The following is a 21,959-nucleotide window of genomic DNA, read 5'->3' on the forward strand; positions in this document are numbered from 1 at the left end:
TCCGGTTTTACCGTTCGCGACACAGGGAGAACACAGTCGGCCAAATAGGTGATAACACAGTAAAGAAAACAAGAACATGCTACTAGTGAACACGTATTAAATACATTAGAAGACTAATACTCGTGACTTTACTTATTACAGAAATGAATGTCAAAATTGAAGGCATCACGTTTTAAGTCGCTCTAAAATACACCATTGACGACGATTATGATAATAGTAATAGTAATAATAATAATAATAATAATAATAATAATAATAAAAATAATGTTAGTTATGAAATAATACTATTTCAAGTAATTAGATTCTATTCTATTTTGTAGTCCAGTCTATTCGTTGAATTCCCTGTTTAGACCATAAGTAAAAAGAGAAAGATTTTCTCAAGACGTTTTTCCAAAACATACTCAGGTGTATATTGTATGTCTTAAAAGGCTTATGTTGAGACTAAATTTCCAGGTCTTTCTTTGACAAAAACAAAATAAATACACGTAAAATTCCTATCGAAACAATTATTCAATTTTATTTTTTATAGTTACGCGTTTTTCAGGATACAGGGAATAATTAGAAGCAGTTAACAACTTCAAAACTAAAACTTGTTTTCAGTTTGAGTTGAAACAGAATTATCGAATGTTTTAAAACCTGCTTCCTTCTTAAACAATTTGTCTTTGGCCTTTATATATACAGCACACTGAAAATCAGTAGAAAACTATTTGAAAAGAACAACACAGTTTTCATAGTATCGTTAGTTAAATAATGTTTGTTTTTTTACCCCGGTGAGCGCTTTTCTATTTGTAGTTTATATTTTAAAAAATATTGACACCAAATTCAAATTGTTTTCGCAATTTTCACATATCATTTATTGAAAAAGAGCAAATAAATGGAAATTAAACACAAAACTACAAAACAACAAGAATAATAATAACAACAAGAATAATAATAATAATAATAAACTTTCCATTTGATACTATTACATTTAAAGTCATATGTAAATAGATGTGGTTAATATTACGGTTAAATTACATCCCGCTAGATCGCTAGTAATATTTTGTGGTACAAAAATCGAATAATTGACTTACACGTTATAACGGTAGTCTCAAAAATCGCACAAGATTATTGGCGTAATTCTACAGAAGACGCTATAAACTATGTCGATTATCCTGCATAATTAGCATATACAAGATTTGTAGCCCATAAAAGGGAAAAAAAGATAGAAACAACACAGTTGGGCATTACTTTTACTGATGATCTTCTTATCAGTGGTTTTAATTTTGTTTTTTCAAGTAGTGAAACGGGAGCTCAAAACTGGAATTTATTCGAAAAAAAACAGACATATTTAAGTTCATTCGAAATTAACACGTATTTAACCAATTGATATTGATTAAATATCGTTGTAGCCTTACCTACACGAAAACGGGCTTCGCGGCTGGAGCTAATCTGTTTCTACAGACATTTAAAACATATGCGGCTGTATGCTGTTAACAGAGCGGTGTGTTCAGTGAGGTGTAGTGTATCGAGGTGATTAATTCTCCGGCTCCTTGGCGCTATTTCGGGCCATTGTAATTAGTTTCCATTAGGCGAGGTGTAAAACAGCGGTGCCTGTGAGAGCAGTTGACTGACAGGGGCTGAGGAGAGCGGAAAGACGCCAGCCCCGGTCCTAATGCGCGTGGCGTCTGGCCCGGCCGCAGCAGCAGGGAACGGCCGCAGACAAGGACAGATAAAATACCTCAGACAATTTCGCCCTCTTAGCCGATAATATCCACAACAGCCCGTCGGACAGGAAGTTTTTAAGAATCACTATCTATCTCTTTTATCTGCTCTCTGGAAATGTGCTGCAGAAAGACGGGTTGTGCAAGTGACAAGGTACCACAATTTACATACTCCGGACAACCTTAAGGTTTTAAATCTGATGACGGGAGATTAAAATGATCTCAATAAATATATTTTGCTATCTATTTAGGTATACACGCTATATTATTTGACCTAATATTTGCGTGTTAGCACTCCATTCAACCAGAGAAAAGATTACCTGAAAGTAATTACAGAAAGATAAATTACGACGGTCAGAAAAAAAAAATATTCCCAGCATTTTGTGAAAAATGCAAACGCCGAAGAGTACAATCGGAAACAGACCATTTAAGGCATGGGTTGATTTTCCGAATTTGGTTTCAGAGATTTGTAAAAATAACTCGAGACTGTTATGCAAAATCTGTAGAATTTAGTTATTAAACGAGTCCCGTTCGTGCATTTCGTGACTTTCATCAATATATTCTTAATTTCGTTCCAAACGAATATATATTCAAAAATATACATGGGGACTGATTGATTTATTTTTATTACAACGGCAAAGTGGTACTAAACAAGCGCATTCAGGACGCGGATTGCCGGAGTTAACGTGAGACTACAGTATTGAATATCGTAGAAAACCACCGGATCAACGGTCAGCTCCAATAAACCCAGTTTAGCTACATGTAATATAAAATTAAACTTCGAATTAACTTCGCAAGATTGTGAAACGAAACGAAGACTGCTTCCCTTAATCGCACATTACAGAAGACCAGTGAGCAACAAATTCGATATTTGTCATCTTCAAATTATTTCAATTCATTGCGTAGTTAGTGATATTTAGACAGATTATCTGTTGGGGAGATCTGTGGTTATTTAATTAGTGTAAGCGTTCACAGTGTAGCGAGGCCGAGTTTGGCATAGTGTAATATATACACTGAGAGGTGAGCTTAAGTCGCATTAAAGATGTCATTAATGCTTGTGGAGACAGTTATTGGAGACAGACAGTATTATCATTAGTTTTATCTTTAACAATACATCACGTTTAGCACTGTTGTGGAGGAACAAATGGGTCTTTTGTCTCTGCCCAGGAGTCGGTGTTTATAGTTTTAAAGGAATATTCGGCAGTAGAGGCGCAGGGATTGACTTCTCTGATAAATGAAGGATAGCACTTTTTGGGACTACTGAATCAACAAGCGGGGTCACTGGAGCAATAATTGGCGAAAAAAAGTAAACAATCAGTAGAGCCCATGGAAACTGGTTTTTCTCAGTATGATTGATGAGGTTTTTTTTCCCTCTTTTTCTTTCTGCAAGGGAAGGAGGCTTAATAAACTCTAAAGCCGGGATACTGTGTCCTACTACCAGCGAGTGGCGACCCTGTAGGTTCAGCGGAGAACTTCAAATCCTCAGTGAATGAAGATCACGGGACTGTGGGAAACGTGACAAATTGGTCAATAATTGTTTCAATTAAGTCATTAAGAGCTCAGGGGGAATATACTGCAGCAGCCGCTGGTGCCCTGAAAGCTCAGGAGTGCCGGTTCGGGCCTTGCCACAGGTCTTCACCTGCCGGCTCATTCTTCTTCTTCATGTCCCCACACAGAGTTGTTCCCCGGTTAGTCTTTCTGTTTGTTTTTGGTAAGTTTTAAATTAAGGTTGACGAACGTAGCCATGCATACTACTAATAATTAACAACAACAACAACAACAACAATGTGGATATATCATAGAAATATAATACATTTAGAGGATTTAAAAAAGACCGTGTTCAACTACGTCGTTTTACACAAATTATTACTGGTTTGGAACCAGTAATTATTTCCATATTATTAAACATAAATAACACCCACAATAACAGACAACATAATAACACGCGCGTTAATAACAAGTACGTTAAATAAAGGGGAGGTATTGTCGTGTTTTGTAAACATCTATGGTACTGATTATGAAAACTGCAGCTGCCGGACGTTTCTTGATTCTCCTCTAATTCCTTAACAGACCCCACGCTCATCACTGTTTCCGTGATTGAGGCAATGATGTAGCACAGGACAATAAACTTTAAAGAAGATATATCTGTACCTGTCTCAGGAGTCTTTCAAAATTAACAACGCTCTACAAAAGAAGCAAACTAGGGTTTGCACACTCCCACGAATAAGGAAAGCCTGTAATTCATTTCAAAACTACAGAATATTGTTGTATATGTATATTAAAGATTCTGTTGTTCACCGTGACCTCTGAGTTTCCAGCGTCATCATTAAATAAAGCTGTCTCAAAGATAATATATTTTTTAAATTTCTTCTGAACGTGTATTATTTGGGTTTTACAGAATCGGTTCATCTCCAAAACGACCGGGAAACAAAACAATTCGACATGAAGCTCCAGCTGCAGAAAAATACATTTGGATTTAAATGAAATCTCGTCAAGTTAGAAATTATGTAATTTCACTTTCTCTTTAAGTATGTCTACATGGTCAACTTCGTGATTTGCACTCATGCGGAATTTAATATTCAGGATTTGTCGTTTTTAAACATTGCGATAATACAGACATCGGCGTATATTCTATTTTCTAGTACAGAAGTGTTTGTCAACAGGCGTGTATTTAATGAGGGGAGGCCCTAATCTAAGAGTTTTAGAACTTTAAATTAAAACAACAACATCTGAAGCAAAGAATAATCCGAACCTTCGAATCAGTCAGTATAAAGGTTCCAACATGACACATTAAAGCAGAAAGCATTAAGGGTGAGGCGTTATCGTTTTACATTAAATGTTTCCAATAGACGGCCTTCGATATTATATAGATGCTGGTAAATACTTACTCCAGCTTGAAGGTCGGTTTGTTTTTATCTGTTATCACGTCTTGATCATTAAAGCTGTGGCTCCCGGATCTTTCAGTGACAGTTTGAGTGCGCAGCTACTGGTTTCGGATTCGCAGAATTCCCAGAAGCGCCAACCTGTTGTCTCCCAGGATAGATCCCCTTCCTCTCTATCCACTGTCTGCTTCATTTCCCCTGAGCGTAAACAAACTTCCAGAACCCCCCCCCCCCTCCCAGGGGTGACAGCACAACGGATTCACTTTTATAGCTTTTCATCTCAAGAGGGCAAATACCACACGCGATAAAATACAATTTTGTCTCCGTGAACACCTATAGGAAAAAAAGTAATCCACGTCGTTACACCTTAATTTCCCAAATTAAAATGCTTTCTTTCCTAAAAACAGCCACCACACGTGTGCACAAAAGTGCGCTCTACAATTTGACTGTTTCACTGATAACCTCCAAACACACAGGTCTATGCTTTTGAGAGCTCCATTGACTTCACACGGGGTGAAAGTAGACTCTGATACTTCTGTCACTTTTAGACTTTCATGGTGACGCCATTTGCTAATTACAAAAATCACGACACCGGTTTCTCAGGCGTCACTATCTTTGCGAGGACAATTTTCTCAGATTTGGGCGGTACCTGTGCGCACAGTACTATCACTGAAAAATACCCTGAGCTGCGTTCGCAAATGTGTTTGAGAACAGGTGTGGGTTGTGTATCACAGTGGCGCATTATGTGAATGGAATGGGGTCGACAGAACTACTGTAATGGAGATACACTGAAAAGGGTGAATTGCCATTGAAGTGGATACGGACAGGCGAAAAAAAAACAGAGCGTGGAACTTGTTGAAGAGTTTATTTAGAGTGCATAAATGTCATAAGTAAACGTAAAATGACGGGTTTCATAAATGATGATGACTGCATTGCAAAGCACAACATTGTAGCAATGAGGTACGAAAATAAGTCAAGTGCATCTGGATACAGATAGGTATATATGCAGTGATGTGTCTCCTCTGTCCCTTTAACTCGCGTGGCGATGTTTGATGCATATACTTTTAAGGTCACCTGTAAATCTAACACTGTCACGTCACCGACTCACCCAAAGCCAATGGGAATCTTCAACGCGCTTGTATTGGGTCCCATAGCCCCTCCTTCGCGTCTCTCAGGCCAGTGGCCAAGCTATCACAGACCCCCACAACTCGGAGACAGGGCTCGTGGAAAAAGATGAGCACTTTTCTTAAGAGCCCCCTTACAGCACAAGAGAGCGCTTTGGTTTAGTGGATAGAGCTGTTTCCAGGGAGGAGGCGATTATCGGAACAGGTTCACCAATTTGTTGCCGGGCGCATTAATTAAGTGCTTCCTGGCCATGTTTCCCAGCCCCCTGACTTCTACCCCCTTTTCTGTGAAGGATATTTTGAACCTCGAGCAGAACCAAGAGGAAATGGCCTCTCTGGAGATCTCGTCCCGGCTGGACACCGCACTCTCCTCCTCCGCCTGCATGCTGGCGAAGTTTAAGCAGGAGCCTTACGGCGAGATGCCACCCGGAGCCTCCCTCTTCAGCGACGACGTGCCCCCGGGCAAAGGCAGCAAAGGCTCGCTGAACTTCGCCGCTGCCTTTTATGGCAAAACTTTCTTGGAAACGGATATCACGAAAGAATCAAAGATGGGCAATTCATTCGAAGAGAACCCTAAGAAAGGTAACGGCTCACCCTTGTACTTCGCTATGTCTGCTGTCCGGCGCCTCTGACATTTCTCATTCCGAGCGCAGCCTTAACCAAAGCCGTCTGTTAGAGCCGCTGGCCTTGCTCAACTGTCTCCGAAGCAAGGCTCTGAAACAGAATGCGAGTTAATGAAGTATTTGACACGGTGAAATTAAAAAGCCCAAAATTACACTTAGACACGTACATGGTTTTTTTTAAATAAAAAAAGAACAGACTAACTTTAATTTCCCCATTTTTTTCCCGTGACTGTTAAGGTCACAATAGCGATAAAATAATGCCGTTTGCAAAACCGAACGAATAGAAAAGGACCATCAATTGTCTGTTAGCTAACGAGTGTGAAGCGGGGCTGATGTTCACGCAGGTGTCGCTGTCCTGCTCTGTTAAGGATGCGGAGAAATGCCAACCTTCAAGATCCATCAGAAATGCGGTGGGCAGGATGGGGAGGGGGTAGCGAAACACAAAAGCAAACCGATCATGACATATCTGTAACTGCGGATGAAGTCTATGATTTGTTTCTTGAAAAATGTTAAATGATCTGTTGTCTGAACACTACCAAATGTCAAATCTCCCCCGCTTTCATTAGTAGTAGCCGTTAACAAGATTAGGTTTACGGTTAGATCGCACTATTAATCGTTTCATTTAACCTTGATCACGCATTAAAATGTACATGAATATTTCACTTAACGAAACGGTTCACGATCTGTAATTAAAATATTTTAACAATTGCATAACTAAGCAGTCACTACATCTACAAGCTACTTTTAAAGCCCCCATAACGACTGTACTACCATGCCTGCGACTACCGCGCAGAATAAAAGGCACGAGTACTAATAAAGCGCTGTTTTCTACAGAGGGCTACTCCTCTCGGAAAGAGCAGCAGGAGGAGGCGAAGGCGGAGGACGCGGAGCGGCCGCGGCAGAGGAAGAGGCGGAAACCGCGAGTGCTGTTCTCGCAGGCCCAGGTGTACGAGCTGGAGAGGCGGTTCAAACAGCAGAAATACCTGTCCGCGCCCGAGAGGGACCACCTGGCCAACGTGCTCAAGCTCACGTCCACCCAAGTCAAGATCTGGTTCCAGAACCGGCGGTATAAGTGCAAACGGCAGCGCCAGGACCAGACGTTAGAGATGGTGGGCATCGCGCCGCCGAGGCGCATCGCCGTCCCGGTGCTGGTGCGAGACGGCAAACCGTGTTTAGGAGACACGTCTGCCTACAGCACCTCGTACAACGTCGGCCTTAACCACTACACTTACAACACCTACCCAGCCTTCCCCAACTACCCTAGTCCGGGCTGCAACACAAACTATACCTGCAACTACCCAGCAACGGCTATGCCGACCCTTCAACCGTCCTCGGCCAACGGCAACTACATGAACTTTAGTGTCGGGGAACTGAGTAACGTCCAGACTCAGTTCCAGTCTAACAACGGAGTTTCTCCCCTGCATGGTATCAGAGCTTGGTGAATGCGGGTGTATATATTTTAATTTAATTTTTTAAAGAAAGACAAATAACCCGGAACCTCATAACGTGTGCGCTTCAAAGAGGTTATTTTCTTAAAACGGGATGCACAAAGGTGCAGGTTCTCGGTTTTAATCTGCTAAAAGTCACATTTTAAATAAAAAAAATATGCATTAGTGACTTAGGACTTTTTGTAAATCGTGTCTTTTTACCCCTCTGCGTGAACTGTTTTTGAGCTTGTCACGGGATTTCTGAGCTGAAATACAAGAGTGGTTCTGGGAAATGATTTGGGTGCAGTTTTCGGCTGACGGAAGTGGTAAACGGACGGAGAAATTAGAGGATTCACATCGATATCGTCACTTTCAAAAGATTTTGAGCGTTTTCTGTCAGCTTTAAGGGAGGCGAAGTAGACATACGTCGGATTGTTAAAGACAAAAGCTTAAGTTCTTATTTTCTTCCATTGTAGGCGCTTGTATTATAAAGAGATTTGTCATCAGCCTGTCAATGTAGTAATTTTTAGTTTAAATATTGTACAGGTGGCAGGGTTTCGTGTGGTTTTTGTTGATAAACATTGAGTGCTAAGGGAAAAACCAACGTTATGGTTATTTATTCAAGTCATCCCATAACGATACTTTAATTAAAGAAAAATAGCTCAAAAATGAAAACGAATTTGTCATAAATTCAAGGGACGTTTAAGAAGTATTTTAATGAGAAATTATTTACAGCAAAATTTTATTTGCACTGTTTCCATTGGTCTCGCAATATTTTACTAACATTTACTGATTTAGTACAAACAGTATCGTTCCAGAGAACGACTCCAAAGCAGAAATGAACCGTTCTGCACGGGGATCACATACTGTAGTTGTTAAAAAAATTACAATATATTGTAAATAAAGACTGTTGTATTAAACTTCATTTTTTCGTTTGTTCATTTCCAATGCCTTGAAATTCTAAAAGAAAAGATTACGCAGAGATGTTTTGAAACGGTATTTATGTTGTGCGTTACATTCCTAACATATACTTCGCACGCAGCTGTTAATCTTCACCATAAAAATAGCCCAAAGGTTTTTTTCAGAGGTGTGAAAAATCATTTTCTTTTTTTTAAGCCACTGAACATAAAAATCGTAGTGCATTTCGTCTCTATCCCGTGTTCATCCCGACATTAAAGTCGTAAAATCTATATCAAAGATGGATTCACATAAAAGTCGAAAGCCTCATTTTTTCAATAAAATAAAGCGAACACAATGAATGTTAATTAAAATGTTTTCACACAAAACAATCCCACACAAGATATTCTTAAACCCTTATTTTCGGGAAGGACACAACGACCCGTTTCGAAGGCAAACACGTCCGATACATTTTAAGATAATGAAACATTCACAAAGCGCACGAGTTTTCAAATAGCAAGTTTCGATATAAATATCGAAGGAGAAAAGCTACTAAGAAGCAAGGCACGACGAGATTACATACTATATATTTATACCGTGATGTGACATGTTAGAAACACAAGAGCTGCAACTCACAGGTTCAGCACTATAAAAAAGACGGATTTAAAAAAATATATTAAACTATACCATGATGGTAAAACCTTTTTTCTGTATGTTCGTCTGCGCATTTAAACCAGAAAATCACGAAATAATATTTGTAAATTCAGACATATATAATAATTATAATAAATACGAATTTAATCACTTACGAAATTGTAAATCTGTTGTGAATATTCTCACAGTGCGAGGGCTTTCAATACAAGGAATTCTAAGCGTAATTTACAGATTAATTTATTTTGGCCTTGTAGTTAAATTAGGCATACAGTACAATATTTCAGTGATACGGGTTAGACTCAATTTCTACGACAAAACATAAACGAATACGTTTATCCTGAACCGTTTTACTTGTCCATAATTCAACAAAATGTCGACCTCGGAAGTCTGCGCACATGTATCACACTACTCCCTGCTTGTTCCAGCGATACAGGCAAAATCGCTAGATAAGTAATACCTCATAAATCGTAATAAAATTACAATATGAGTTATATTTATATTTGGACGATATCAATTAAAATTTCAGGTTGCTACTACTGTATATACAGTATGAAGTCTTACAGATGACCAAACTATGTTTTTTTTTTTTTGGAAGGATTTAGATCGGGATGCTAAACCCAATTCATGATTTTTGTCCCAAGTAACCATACCTACTTATTTTTCTTAGTTTGTTGTACATAAACAGTGGATTTGTTTCTAGATATTTTACAATTCACTACTCAACACTCCCCTCATCAAGGAGACGGCCACCCTGTTACGACAAATCTCAGAGGCCGGCTGCAGTCAGAACAACAAGGGCAGGTAATTAAACCATCAGACCAACGCCGTGCCTGAGCGCTTGAGCTGGGCGAAACAAAGCCAGCTGACACGGCCGGAACCGAGTCTGCGACCCTCGATTTAAATCATGTCAACCAATAACAAACAATCAGGATGAGCGGCGTCAGATGTTTCGTGTCCTGCTAAACAGCGAGACCGGCTTTTCAAACCCTTCCTTCAAACTGCGCAGAGAAGGAATCTGCTGAAGTCGAGCAGACAAGGATACCGGGTTCCTCGCCTGTGTACCGAGCAGCCAAGCCCCCGTTTTCTCCCGGGGGGGCCTTCCTGTACTCTCCTGTTCCTTGTTTAGCACATTCAACCGACACCCCAAGACCATCCAGTCCATCATATACAGACCCGAGAAACAACTCCGCTGGCTCAGAGCGTCACCAGCTTGTTTCGCATTTATGAAAATTATTTTAATAATAAGCCGTAACGCTTCTTAAGACCAACTGGTAAACACTGGAGAAATTCTTTTTTATTTTCTGCGTTCGTTTTTGTTTGTTTTACGTGACAAGGGCGTAAATGTCTCCTGCCCATCCCGCCCCCCTTTCCTCGCTGGCATTTCGATATTTAAGTATCTGTTGCAACGGTTCACACGCAAAAAAAAAAACAGAATGAAAAGCAGCCAAGACGGTATTCCGCGGTTTATTAGTGTTTTCGACCCCATCATGCAGCGGACCCTCCTACAGGTGTACATGACAAGGGAAAAGCTTCCTCAGATCGGGGACATGTGCGTGTCCCCAAAAGAGACGTGGTAGGTGGGAGGGTGAAAGAACTAAAGCAATAATTAGCCGTGTTGGCCTTTCAGTTTGTTTTCTAACCGCACGCAGTCGATTTGACTGGCCTTCATTATCGAGAGGTCTGAATGAACGTCGAGCACGCCAGGCGCGCAGGTTATACGCATGAAGGGGATGTGCCGTCCGTGTTCCAGCTAACAGCATTCATCAGCCTATTAATCACCAGCTAAAAAACTCTCCACGGGACCGGCTCCACAGCCCATGGAATGTGGGCTCACTCCGGCAATGACTGTCAACCGAGTTACGCGGCGCAGGGGGAAAAGGAGAAAAAAAATAGCCGAGTATTTCTCCTCCCCGAGCCCTGTTATCTGTCCCCGCCTTCGCTGAAATGCGACACAAGGATAGCCAAGGGACGTTCTGAACTGAGAGATCACAGGACAGGCTGAGCAAACGTGCAGCGGCAGGCTTAATGTAAAAAGATTTCTCTGCATAGTGCAGTTTTTGTTAACTGGCTGGTGACAGAACCCTAGAAGACCTCCTGTCTCCACATTAATATACAAAACCCACAGTTTAAGCTGTGGCAAAAATCAACCGAAGGACCACTTTTCACCGAGACAACAGAAAACCCTGCCATATTAAAATGGTCAGGTGCGAGCTACGCTCCGGGCCACAGCAGGAAGAAAACGCCAAGCACAAAAGCGGAGCAGGCACAAACACGGCCAGATGTGATGGCTTGGCCATGTGCATCAGCGGCCCAGTCAAACAGAAGGGCTCAGAACGCGGTAGTGTGGCAAAATCTAAAAGTTCCCCAATTATGGCATGGTGGACCTTTTAAAATGGCAGCGCCCTGTCTGTTCACCATCACCAATCACCACGTCAGCAACAACTGTTCACAACTGGCATGTGTGTCGAGGCTGCACAACCTTTTATCATCGTTGTCCCCAGCACTGCGTGAAGCCACAAGCAAATCCTAAAATCAGGTTCTAAGTTTAGGGCAGAACAGTTGCTGAAACCACAAAATGTAGCACCTCACAACGCCTCCAAATAGCATCTTTTCCCCTTTCCTGTTTTTCTTCTCCAATCCTTTGCTCACATATAAAAAAAAGACCCACTTCAACGCTTTGAATTCTTCTAAAGACAATGTGCGGAGGTCTCCAGCTCTCTCCATACCGCACCACACAATCTGCATTCAGATCCCCCACGCTCCCCAGGACAGTTCAGATCTGGGTTTTAACCCCCGGCACCACCAGAACCATCGAGAGCATCGACAAGTCAAGACCGGTAAAAAGGGGCAGTGAATCTGAAATGACAACAGCATGCCGTCCAGCCCTATCTTCCAATCAACTGCAGGAGGAACAAACTGTAATGCACAGAGAAAGATCATATCGCTGAAACCCCAACTACTGCATGGGTGTTGAAAAGAACAAGTCAGATACCAGTCTAAAAATAAGCCCTCCAGTCTGCGTCGCAGAGGAAAAAAAAAGTGGTCTGAATAATCTGCCTTTCCGGGTCTTATCTGAGGGAAGACAGGGACATACAGTATGCAGCTTTATCACCAGTGACGTGATTTGTGCCAAAGCTCACACAGTCCCCCCCCTCCTGGCCTCTGACCAGAGCCCAGAAAAACTAGATGGCATGTCCTGCTGGCCGGTGTCAACACAGTGTTTGCAAGAGAAAGACCAATAGAGTCCCAGTGCCTTGGATTCTGGGACACTGATCAATAGATCTGCATTGTATTCAGGCATTCACACATCATTTTCCTCTCAAAAATAGTGTCTTTTCACCCTTTGCTCTTTTAATTTCCACTAATGTTACGTACAGCTACTACTGTTGAATTAAAAAAAGTTGAATTCAATTTATTAAAAAGATAAGGGGGCTACTGAATGGCTCAGCAAGTATCGGTGCGCGCTCAGAGCTTAGTTTGAGTCCGTTGTCCAGACACTGCAGGACCTTTCTGGGGTATGTCAGCAGGCCACTGCAAACTGGACTCCCTAAGCAGCAGCACATGACGGGCCTGGGCTTGTATCGCTCAGGGTGGGCTCGACTTGCAGAGCAAGAGTGGGCTCCAAGACCCGCTGGACAGCACCTATGAGCTTGCGAATGTGAGAAATGCCCCTTCCCCAGCACAGAGGAGCTCACAGCGTGTCAGGTCAGGCAGTGTGCACTTCATGGTCACCCCCACGTTGGGTCAGAGGTCACACAGCGCTTTCAAACTGCTAACCAGCAATTCTTGCAGGAATAATAAAAGCAGATCAGCATGGCTTGAGAACAAGATCATAGCAGAACAATTGCAGATTTTCTCCAAGAACAAGAACTTGGTACATTTCAACTCACATACCAAAAGCAACCATATCAAGCCCTGGATGATGTAAAAGGTAATCCCTATAAACTCCACAAGAGTTTTCACTTAAGTACTAAAAAGAAGACAAAGGTGCTTCATAATTACCCTTTACAACCAAATCTTTCAGATGTCAATTTTTTTCAAATATCACTTGCGATTTGTGCATATTCAGAGTACAGTTTACAAGAAATTTACACATTATCTGAAGAAATATATTAAAACTCTTGACCTACAAAGCAGCATGTCTTTTTCTATAGTTCTTGTATAAAATATGCACCAGATTATGACAATGTGTTACATTTTTCAGTATTTATTCTGTGGAGCAGGTAAATTATTACGCTTGACATCCTACTGTATCATATGTAATTAAAACACTAACTAGGATACAGGGCAAGACAAGAAAGGCATTGATTGAATAAAAAGCATTCTGAAACCCAGGTTCAAGAGCAATATAGCTGATACTGTATGTACAAAAGCCCAACAGAAAATACATCAAGAGAGATTCCATAAATTAATATTCATATAAAATCTTTTGTGCTCTAAATACATTATTTACATTTTAAAAATGGATTGCAGACATAACTGAAATATTTAAGCAAATTGTACAATATTTAATAAAACCTTTCTCTAACCATAGTTTCTCAATTAGCTTGCCACTGAACACCTGCTACACATGTGATCTTTGTACCCTCTGTGGATGTGATCCGCTCTCCTGCTTGGTACAGGGTGAAATCAGATCAGCTGTCGTTCACACCACAACGCTGTTTCCCAGCCTGAACTCTCACAAATCCAAAGGCACAATCAAAATGATTATGGTGCTAGTTAAGGCAATTAATAGGCACAATCTAATTTCGTTACCTTGCAGAATTCTAGCATGAAAATTAAAAAGAAAAACTGAAAAACGGAGAGAGAGAATTCTTATACACCAATGGGACGCTTCAGATCTCGAGCACATTCTTCCACATAGCAATATAAGCAGCCCATACATTTTATTTCAAAATCGGCCTTTTCACTAATGATGGGCATTATCTAAGCACTTCCTGGAGTTGCTCCCATGGGTCTTATGGTAACCCCCCATGAGAGTCACAACTGGAGAAACTCTGTTCCCGGTCATAACCGCAGCTACCGCACCCTGCTCACCGGAAGTGCTCTCGTCGGCTCATTCCACTTTCCCCTTGCTTCTGGTGGTGGTACAAAAAAAGAGCAATGCTACAGCAGAACAAAAAAAACTTCTGTTCCCGTCGTCTGTTCTGAAACAATTTTAAACAAGTGCTGCTCTTGCAGGCGGGTAGGTTTGAGACGGTTAGAGACACTGTCCTTGGTAGAATTCCCCAGTTGCATTCCTCTTCTTCTAGATGAACGGAAAGAGCCTTTTCTTTAAAATGTACAGGACCGTGGCGGCGAACAGGGCCACAGCCAGGTAAATGAGGAGCTTGTCCGTGAACTCGCGCCGGTTGTACTTGGTGATGAGCTTGCGTCCCAGCTGAATGGTCCCTGTCATTGCCTTAAACTCCTCGTTGGTCTCCTGCACCGTTCTTGAGGATGTGGCTAGAGGGAACAAAAAAAAAAGACTCGACAACAAGAACTCCCACAGAAAAAGTTACTTTTCTGCTGAAGGGCGGGGGGTGTGGGTGGGTAGAACCACTGCAGATCAAGAAAACGGACTGAAGGCACGTCACAATCCAAAATGTCAGAAAGTAGTAATCATCTGGCTTTTTCCAGCTCCAGCTGAGCTGGCCGGGCTGAGGTGTAGCCGTTAAGACACTTCCCCCAGCAATTTAGCTCCACCTGAAATCCATATGGGACATGCTCTGCTTCTCGAACAGCGCTGCACTCCGGCAGAGACACATTATCCTTAAGCCAACAGAGCCGTTTTCTTCATTTTTAACTGGTATAGCTTCACTGCAAACAAATAACACACGCCATAAATACTTTCCTACCACGTCAAGAGACATTCAAATTAGTCATTGTGGGATGCTTCCTTAAAGTACATTGACTCCTAACTTCTGGAATGGAACACAGCTCATGAGGATATTGACAAACATAAACAATAAAAAATGACAACAAATGTTTTATGCGGCCCAGTTTATCCATCTTAAAGTTGTATTTTGCTGCTTTGCATTTCTTTGATCCCGTGATGGAAATAAGAACTTATAATGAAAGGTATTAGAACATTAGACATGAAGCAGCAGTGTGAGCACTGGCAGGACTCTGGACTGGAAGGGTGTGGGTTCAAATCCCATGACACAAACAACACTACCGCTGTTCCGTTGAGAAATACTCCTGCCTCATACTGTTCAGTACAAATGCTTACTGAAACATTCTTTACGAGCAAAATGAATTCTTAATAATCTTCAGCTATAGGGTGATCTATAACTGAATTGGCCAATTCTGCTGCAGCTGAAAAAAGCCAGGGTGAAAAACATTGTTAAAGTCCACACCGAATAAACTCAGGACAATTTCTTGTTCCTTTTTTTAGGACCACCAGGTTACCACAATTTTCCTTACGCACTGTGCTAGGATGATCAAACCACAGAGCCATAAAATCATGCAACGATGTCCCCAAAACGATTGTTATTACTGAGTGGATAACAGAAACAGCACGATGCACGTCACAGTCAGAACCCTTAGAAAGAACTAACATCTCCAAAGCATCAGGACAGTGGTGTTAAGAATGCTCAATGTTATCTAACACGACAAAGTTAGAGAAGAAAAAAAGGCACGTGAAACCTGTAATTAAACAATCTTTACATTTTTTTTCCATGATAGAGTAAAGTATTTCCAAGATTTTCACTACCTAGAGAGATCGGCCCTTTAATTTCTCAATTCACCAATGCAGCAGCCTCTTAATCAACAGCTTTTTTCCTAGTGAGTCGATGGCCTTACGGTCTCCACTTACATCTGTGTCAGATGAAGATATAGAAGAATAGAATACAGATAATTTCCAGCTGCCCACTTTCATATTCAAGCACCAAACTAAAGCACAACACTGAACTTTGTGATCTACTTTATTCAAAAATGGTCTATCTGCAGATTGCCACTCATAAATGTTGAGCAAAGCAATCTACAACAATGTGGCTCCACTGTCTGGTTATAGTTTGTATAACTGCAAACTGTGTCACACCCATTGACCAAAGATGCAGTAGACTCTGGTATTCCTGTATCTGTCATGCTGGATAGACCCTCATACACTGAGGTACACTGAACAATGAAGACCGGTCTGTGAGTTGTGCATCGTCACTCTACAAAAAGTAAAAGAAGGCAGGCCTATCACACCACAGCACAATACCACACCTTGATGGTCAGGAATGTATAACCGGCAGCTGGACAGGTGCAGCGGTGGGCAAACCGGGGGCTCTCACTCACCCAGGGTGCTTATAGTCTCCTCACTCTGCTGGACCTGCTGGGACATCATCCTGCTGATACTCATGAGGCTCTCAGTGATGTCACTGGAGGTCTGGGCAAGGCTCTCTTTGGTTGTCTTTCTAAGCACAGAAAAGATGGAACAGGAACAGTTCAAATACTGGGAATCCACAGTGTACAGCTCTATATACAAAGATGTATATAGGGCGGAGCGGTGGCTCTGTGGCTAAGGATCTGCACCTGTGGCTAGAAGGTTGCCGGTTCAAATCCCCCAGCCAGCAGAGAAATCCTACTCCGTTGGGCTCCTGAGCAAGGCCCTTAACCCCAACTGCTCCAGGGGCGCCGTACAATGGCAGACCCTGCGCTCTGACCCCAGGCTCCCTCCCTGTCTGTGTGTCTGTGTGTCTCATGGAGAGGAAGCTGGGGTATGCAAAAAGATAATTCCTAATGCAAGAAATTGTTAAGGGTTAATAAAGTGATATTATTATTATTATTATTATTATTATTATTATTATTATTATTATGTAACCCTTTACTTATATGAGAGCAGAAGTCACAAGTAAAAGGAGGCCTTTTGAGCCACCTAGCTCATTTGGATGATAGTAAATAATGATATTAACTATGCATAGATAAAATTATGTGTTGCTGGAAAATATTTGATTTTTAAGCACATTCTAAATTTTTGTATGGAAATGTCTATTTGAGTGTGTCCCACACGTATTTCAAGTGTGAATGAAAGGTTTTAGCACCGCTGCGGTTTTTGATGAACTGTGTTTTTTGGTGTATGAGCTTTTACTCCTGGATCAGCATTTCATGATTAGATGACCATTCTCAACAGGACACAGTGCCTCTATCCGAGTCCATTAGGGTCTAACATATCTTTGTCCCGGGTTCTTTACACAATCAAGTAATTCCTACCTTTGCCTCACTGAAGAATCCCTTCCCTGTAGCAGCTCATCCTTCTCCCAGTTATCAATGGCTAGTTTGCAGGCCAAGTTAGCCTTTCTCCATGCAGTCTGATTACTAAAATATAAAAGATTCAATGACTGAATGAAAGAAAAAAAAGAACCAAAAACATTCCAGCCAAGAGAAGACTCATTTGGATCAATACGCTCTTCCTTGGTTTTGTATTAGTACCTGTAGTATTCACTAAATCAACACTGCTAGAAGGTTATTTAACAATTGAGCAGCTTACATTCCTTTTAAAACTCAATTTTAAATGTCAGTGAATTTTATTTTATGCCCTGGGATAAGCTTAAAGAAACCGAGTTATGGATATGCGATATTTCCAATAACGGTGATGTCACACACCTGATAAAAACTGGCAAGTCTCAAGGTACCTAATATTTTGCGCTACATCGCTTGGTACAGGTAGCTATTTGACCCTAAGATCCCAGTTATGTCTTAAAGGCTGGAAAACATAACTTGAGCTCAGTTTGGACACCCACTTCTCTTTGTGTAAAGAATACATCCCATTCTCAGTCCTAATACACTCTCTTAATGTCCAATTGTTTCTGGACCCTTATTGCATTATTAAAAGTAATCCAATGATCACCAGTTTTATCTAACTTTTGTCTAGCAAGTTCCTCGTAATCTGCTGTGTTCAAGACTGAAAACACTGGGCTCCTATACAGAGCTAGATATTCTCTCAATTGGAGAGCAAATAGCACTAAGATGTGTAGTAGTCCTATCTTCCAGATGTCTTCCAGTTTTATCAGAACTGGGCTCCTGACTAATCAGCTTTTTGAAACTCTTAATTTAACCACCTTGTTTGATTTCCAAAGGTTCTCTGCAGTCAGGATTATTTTAAATCCTAATTTAGGACTGAGAATCTGCATCAGGGTTTGGACATGCAGAACATCTTCGTATGCACCATTTCCAAGAAATGCTGGAAAAAGACCACTTTTTCAAATTCATTTCAGCATGTTGTTTTCTCATAGCTTTCTATAAAACTAAGGTGTTTTAATGATGTTCATACACAGATGGGAAAGACAATGTTAAACACTAGCATTATAAGCATTCTCGCTGATGTATAGACCCCCCTGTTTGTCTTCTCATATGAAACAACAAAGGAAAAGTTTCTGGTGTAGGGTAAATGCTGATTTCTTATTTAGTATTCTGATTTAGTATTCATGAGCTGAAATTTCATTGACAGGAAAAATTTAAAAAACAAAAACTGAAAAAAGGCAGGAATGGACTGGAATTGGGAAACACTGCATTAGCATACCCTGATCAACTTTTCATTTTCAAAAAATGATCTTTTCCCACCTCACCTCAGCATCTGTTTCCGATGTCCCTCCATTTCGTTCAGTATGGCCAGCTTGTCCGATTCCTTATCCTGCTCCTTAGCCAGTTCCGCCAGATCCTATGAAAACATGGACAACGATACACCGGAGCTGACAAGAAAGGGCTGGATTTCAGGGAGGGGAAATCCATTATGCAGCTGTGAGAAACCCAAAACTCTGATGATAAAAAAGCTGTTTCAAAGCCTGATGCTTTGATGCTCAGAGGCATGCACCATCTCCATCTTCACAACACATGTATTTATACACTAAAATCACATCTGCTTGTACCACTCATCTTAAAGAACAGAGGTTCCTAACCCTAATCCTTGAGGAACACTCTATTGGCTAGTTTTTGATCTAAGTGAGCGCTGTAATCACCAGCACTAAATGATGCCTTTAAGTCTAAACTGCTTGCATTTTGGTTTCTGCACACTCAGTTTTGAATGTGGTCAATGTAAACACAGAAGAGAACGATAGTGTATCATACTTTCTCACAGGAATCATTTTAGTTAATTCTGCGTTACTTCTGAGTTCTGAAACTGGGCTGATATCCATCATGATGTCATTCATTTACCCTTTTAACCTTTATCGACCCTAAGGGAATTTGTCTTGCACATTAAGAGCTGAAAACATAGAACATATATCCAAACAGAAAATGAATGTCAATTAACCATAAGCCAGTAGCAAACCTGTAGATAATTACTGATATAAACCTAGTAGATTTGTATAAGTCGCAGGCTCGATATAGCCTCAAAAAAATCAATTGCAATTTATTAATTAATTTGACCATGTTAGGTCTATAGGAGACTCATTTAAAGATTTATTCAAAATGAGAAAAGAAGGCTCATCTTTACACAGAGGGTGGTGGAAGTGTGGAACAAGCTGCCCTCTTATATTGCTGAAGCTGATACATTGTGTCCATTCAAAGAACAGCAGAATGAGATCCTTGGATCAATTAACCACTAACTAACGAACAGGCTGGATGGGCCAAATCACATCCTCTCATTTGTAACTTCTCTTATTTATCCAGCAGGGTATGTACTGTAGCAGTCTAAATACCTTGCTTAAGGGTACAATAGCAGCATCCTACTCAGAATATGAATGAGCTATGAATAAAAAAGACAGCAAAGACAGGTCACTATATGAAATAAGTCTTATCAGAGCTCAGAGGCTCATTAAATGACTCACAGGTAAAACTTTGCCCCAGAAGTAGGATACAGACATCAACTTAGTTAGTCGTTAAAACAAATACATAGTGATAGCATGCTGTGTTATTTAAATACACTTTCACGTATAAGGTTTTTACTCACCTGTATCCTCATTCTCAGATGATTGAATTTCTGTTTTACTTGAGAGTTTAAGTCCGTCAGCTTGCTCTGTGGTCCCGGACATTCTCTAATATCCTTAAGCAAAAAAAAAAGGCAAGAAGCTCACAAATAAAAGTATAATAACACGGTAAACGGCTATGCTTTATTGCGTCTTAAAAGGGGGCTAATAACCAAATATTCCAATGTTGGCCAATATATGATTTTTTAAAACTGAAAAAATAGTTATTTCCAACTTAATTTTATATTCAAAAGATTTATTATGAGATTAGATTTTAATTATGGAAACTACTTAATATATAGTCCATGTTTAATAATAATTCATTGATAATTCGTCATATTATTACTTGACCCTGGCTTGCAAGAACTAGCGAAGTAGAACTACATTTGCCGGTTGCTTTTACGTGAGAAGGGATCTCAACCTTTTTCAAGTAAAATAAACAGATGTAAACAGTCCGATTCGAAGCATATCTTCATATTTATCGTTCTCACCTGAATGAGGGCTTTTATTTCCAAATCATATTTGATTATTTCTTGTCCACAAATACGGACGTGGACATCCGGCGAGGAAGCCATCTTTGAACGCGAACTACGGGGCCTCACGAGGCTCATTGAGGCACACTAAACGCTTTTTTCCCTCATTGCCTGGACGTGCTAAGAACCATTTCTCTTCTGTTGCAATACATTAGAGTAAAAATAACGTTGTTTAATCGGATTTGCATAGCACACTGTACTTCCAGTTGTAGTGTACCTCCAACTTTGTTCACAAAGATGATGCTGTGCCATGCCTTTAAACGTGTTTTAAAGCCATTACAGTCTGCCAGGGAATTATGCCCACGTTTTGTTGCTAGGAAACGGTGACTTTAATTACCCGTGTTCCATAATTCCATATGACAACTTCTTCTGCATTCATGCTCCCAGATAAAGCATATTTTCTTCTTGGGGACAGTTCATATGTCTTAAATAGTGCTGTAAGTTTTCTTAAGAGTAGCACAGTTAGAATGCAAGCCTATTTTCCCTCTCTATGACATGTTGCATAGTGCTGGCATGTATTGTGTAGTTTCTACACATACTTGCAAATCCTTAGTTCTTCTTGGATTATGTCTTGAGTGATATAATATGTGAAATAACAAATATTTTAGTACTATATCATTGTTTTGGACAGCACCTGTGTTGAATCTTATTAATTGTATTGTGCGTGCATGTTTGCTGTCCTTGTACTTCAACTTAATGTACAATTTTTAAGTATTCTAAATTGCCTCAGATAAGGACGTCAGCTAAGCAAACAATAAAGTATTTCTATTAGGTAAGAAAATCACCGGCCACCTCCTTCATCCCCAGCCCTCTCTACACTGGGGCTCTGGTTCCAAGGAAAATGATGTCACATCTTCTGCAGAGGTGACCAGTAAGTACTGAGGAAGTGACACGAGCTGAATCCCCAGCACCAGAGCAGATATGTGGTGTGGGCAGAGAGGGACAGAGGAGGGAGGCTGCATTCTGAGCTCAGAAACAGGCGCCCTAATCCTCCGACACAAAAGTCATCTGATTAATCTTTCTCCTATTCTCCTGCTGGCGGTGGCTTACCTCAGTGGTTGGGGTTAGCCCAGCTCCCTTTCAAACCTGGCACTTGTATTCAGTTTTACTTCACATAAAGCTGTTTCTGGTTCCCAGGATGCCTCTGAAAGCTGAATAAATGTTTGAACTAACAGCATATATGTTGTATATGTTTAAACATACAGTACACATGTCTGCGATGCATCTGTGGACACTTCTTTATTT

The 21,959-nt window shown here is 40.7% G+C and overlaps 2 protein-coding genes across 2 annotated transcripts; one reads left to right on the forward strand and one right to left on the reverse strand.

The window, feature by feature from the left end:
* Positions 1-5,787: 5,787 nt before the first annotated feature.
* Positions 5,788-8,684, forward strand: nkx2-5 (NK2 homeobox 5). The gene is made up of 2 exons (XM_088931789.1): positions 5,788-6,291; positions 7,167-8,684. Exons 1-2 carry the CDS (start codon positions 5,961-5,963, stop codon positions 7,772-7,774), a joined length of 939 nt encoding a protein of 312 aa, XP_088787915.1. The 5' UTR covers positions 5,788-5,960; the 3' UTR covers positions 7,775-8,684.
* Positions 8,685-13,501: 4,817 nt separating this feature from the next.
* LOC148821038 (vesicle transport protein SEC20-like) lies at positions 13,502-20,764 on the reverse strand. Its single transcript, XM_088931792.1, has 6 exons — positions 20,673-20,764; positions 20,166-20,258; positions 18,844-18,935; positions 17,489-17,593; positions 16,574-16,692; positions 13,502-14,755 (listed from the first exon to the last, which is right to left on the reverse strand). The coding sequence occupies exons 1-6, from the start codon at positions 20,754-20,756 to the stop codon at positions 14,559-14,561; spliced, it is 690 nt and encodes a 229-aa protein (XP_088787918.1). The 5' UTR covers positions 20,757-20,764; the 3' UTR covers positions 13,502-14,558.
* Positions 20,765-21,959: the final 1,195 nt, after the last annotated feature.

This window comes from Atractosteus spatula, chromosome 14 (assembly GCF_055471065.1).
Source record: "Atractosteus spatula isolate fAtrSpa1 chromosome 14, fAtrSpa1.hap1, whole genome shotgun sequence".
Classification (NCBI taxonomy): domain Eukaryota; kingdom Metazoa; phylum Chordata; class Actinopteri; order Semionotiformes; family Lepisosteidae; genus Atractosteus; species Atractosteus spatula.

Bases quoted from the DNA above. Each gene is read 5' to 3' on its own strand.
- nkx2-5 (XM_088931789.1), top strand. From the start codon at position 5,961: ATGTTTCCCAGCCCCCTGACTTCTACCCCCTTTTCTGTGAAGGATATT. The intron at 6,292-7,166 runs GTAACGGCTCAC...TGTTTTCTACAG, and splicing joins CGAAGAGAACCCTAAGAAAG to AGGGCTACTCCTCTCGGAAA.
- LOC148821038 (XM_088931792.1), bottom strand. From the start codon at position 20,756: ATGGCTTCCTCGCCGGATGTCCACGTCCGTATTTGTGGACAAGAAATA. The intron at 17,594-18,843 runs GTGAGGTGGGAA...TTTATATTTTAG, and splicing joins CATCGGAAACAGATGCTGAG to TAATCAGACTGCATGGAGAA. The intron at 14,756-16,573 runs GTGAGTGAGAGC...TGTTCCCTCTAG, and splicing joins GGAGACTATAAGCACCCTGG to CCACATCCTCAAGAACGGTG.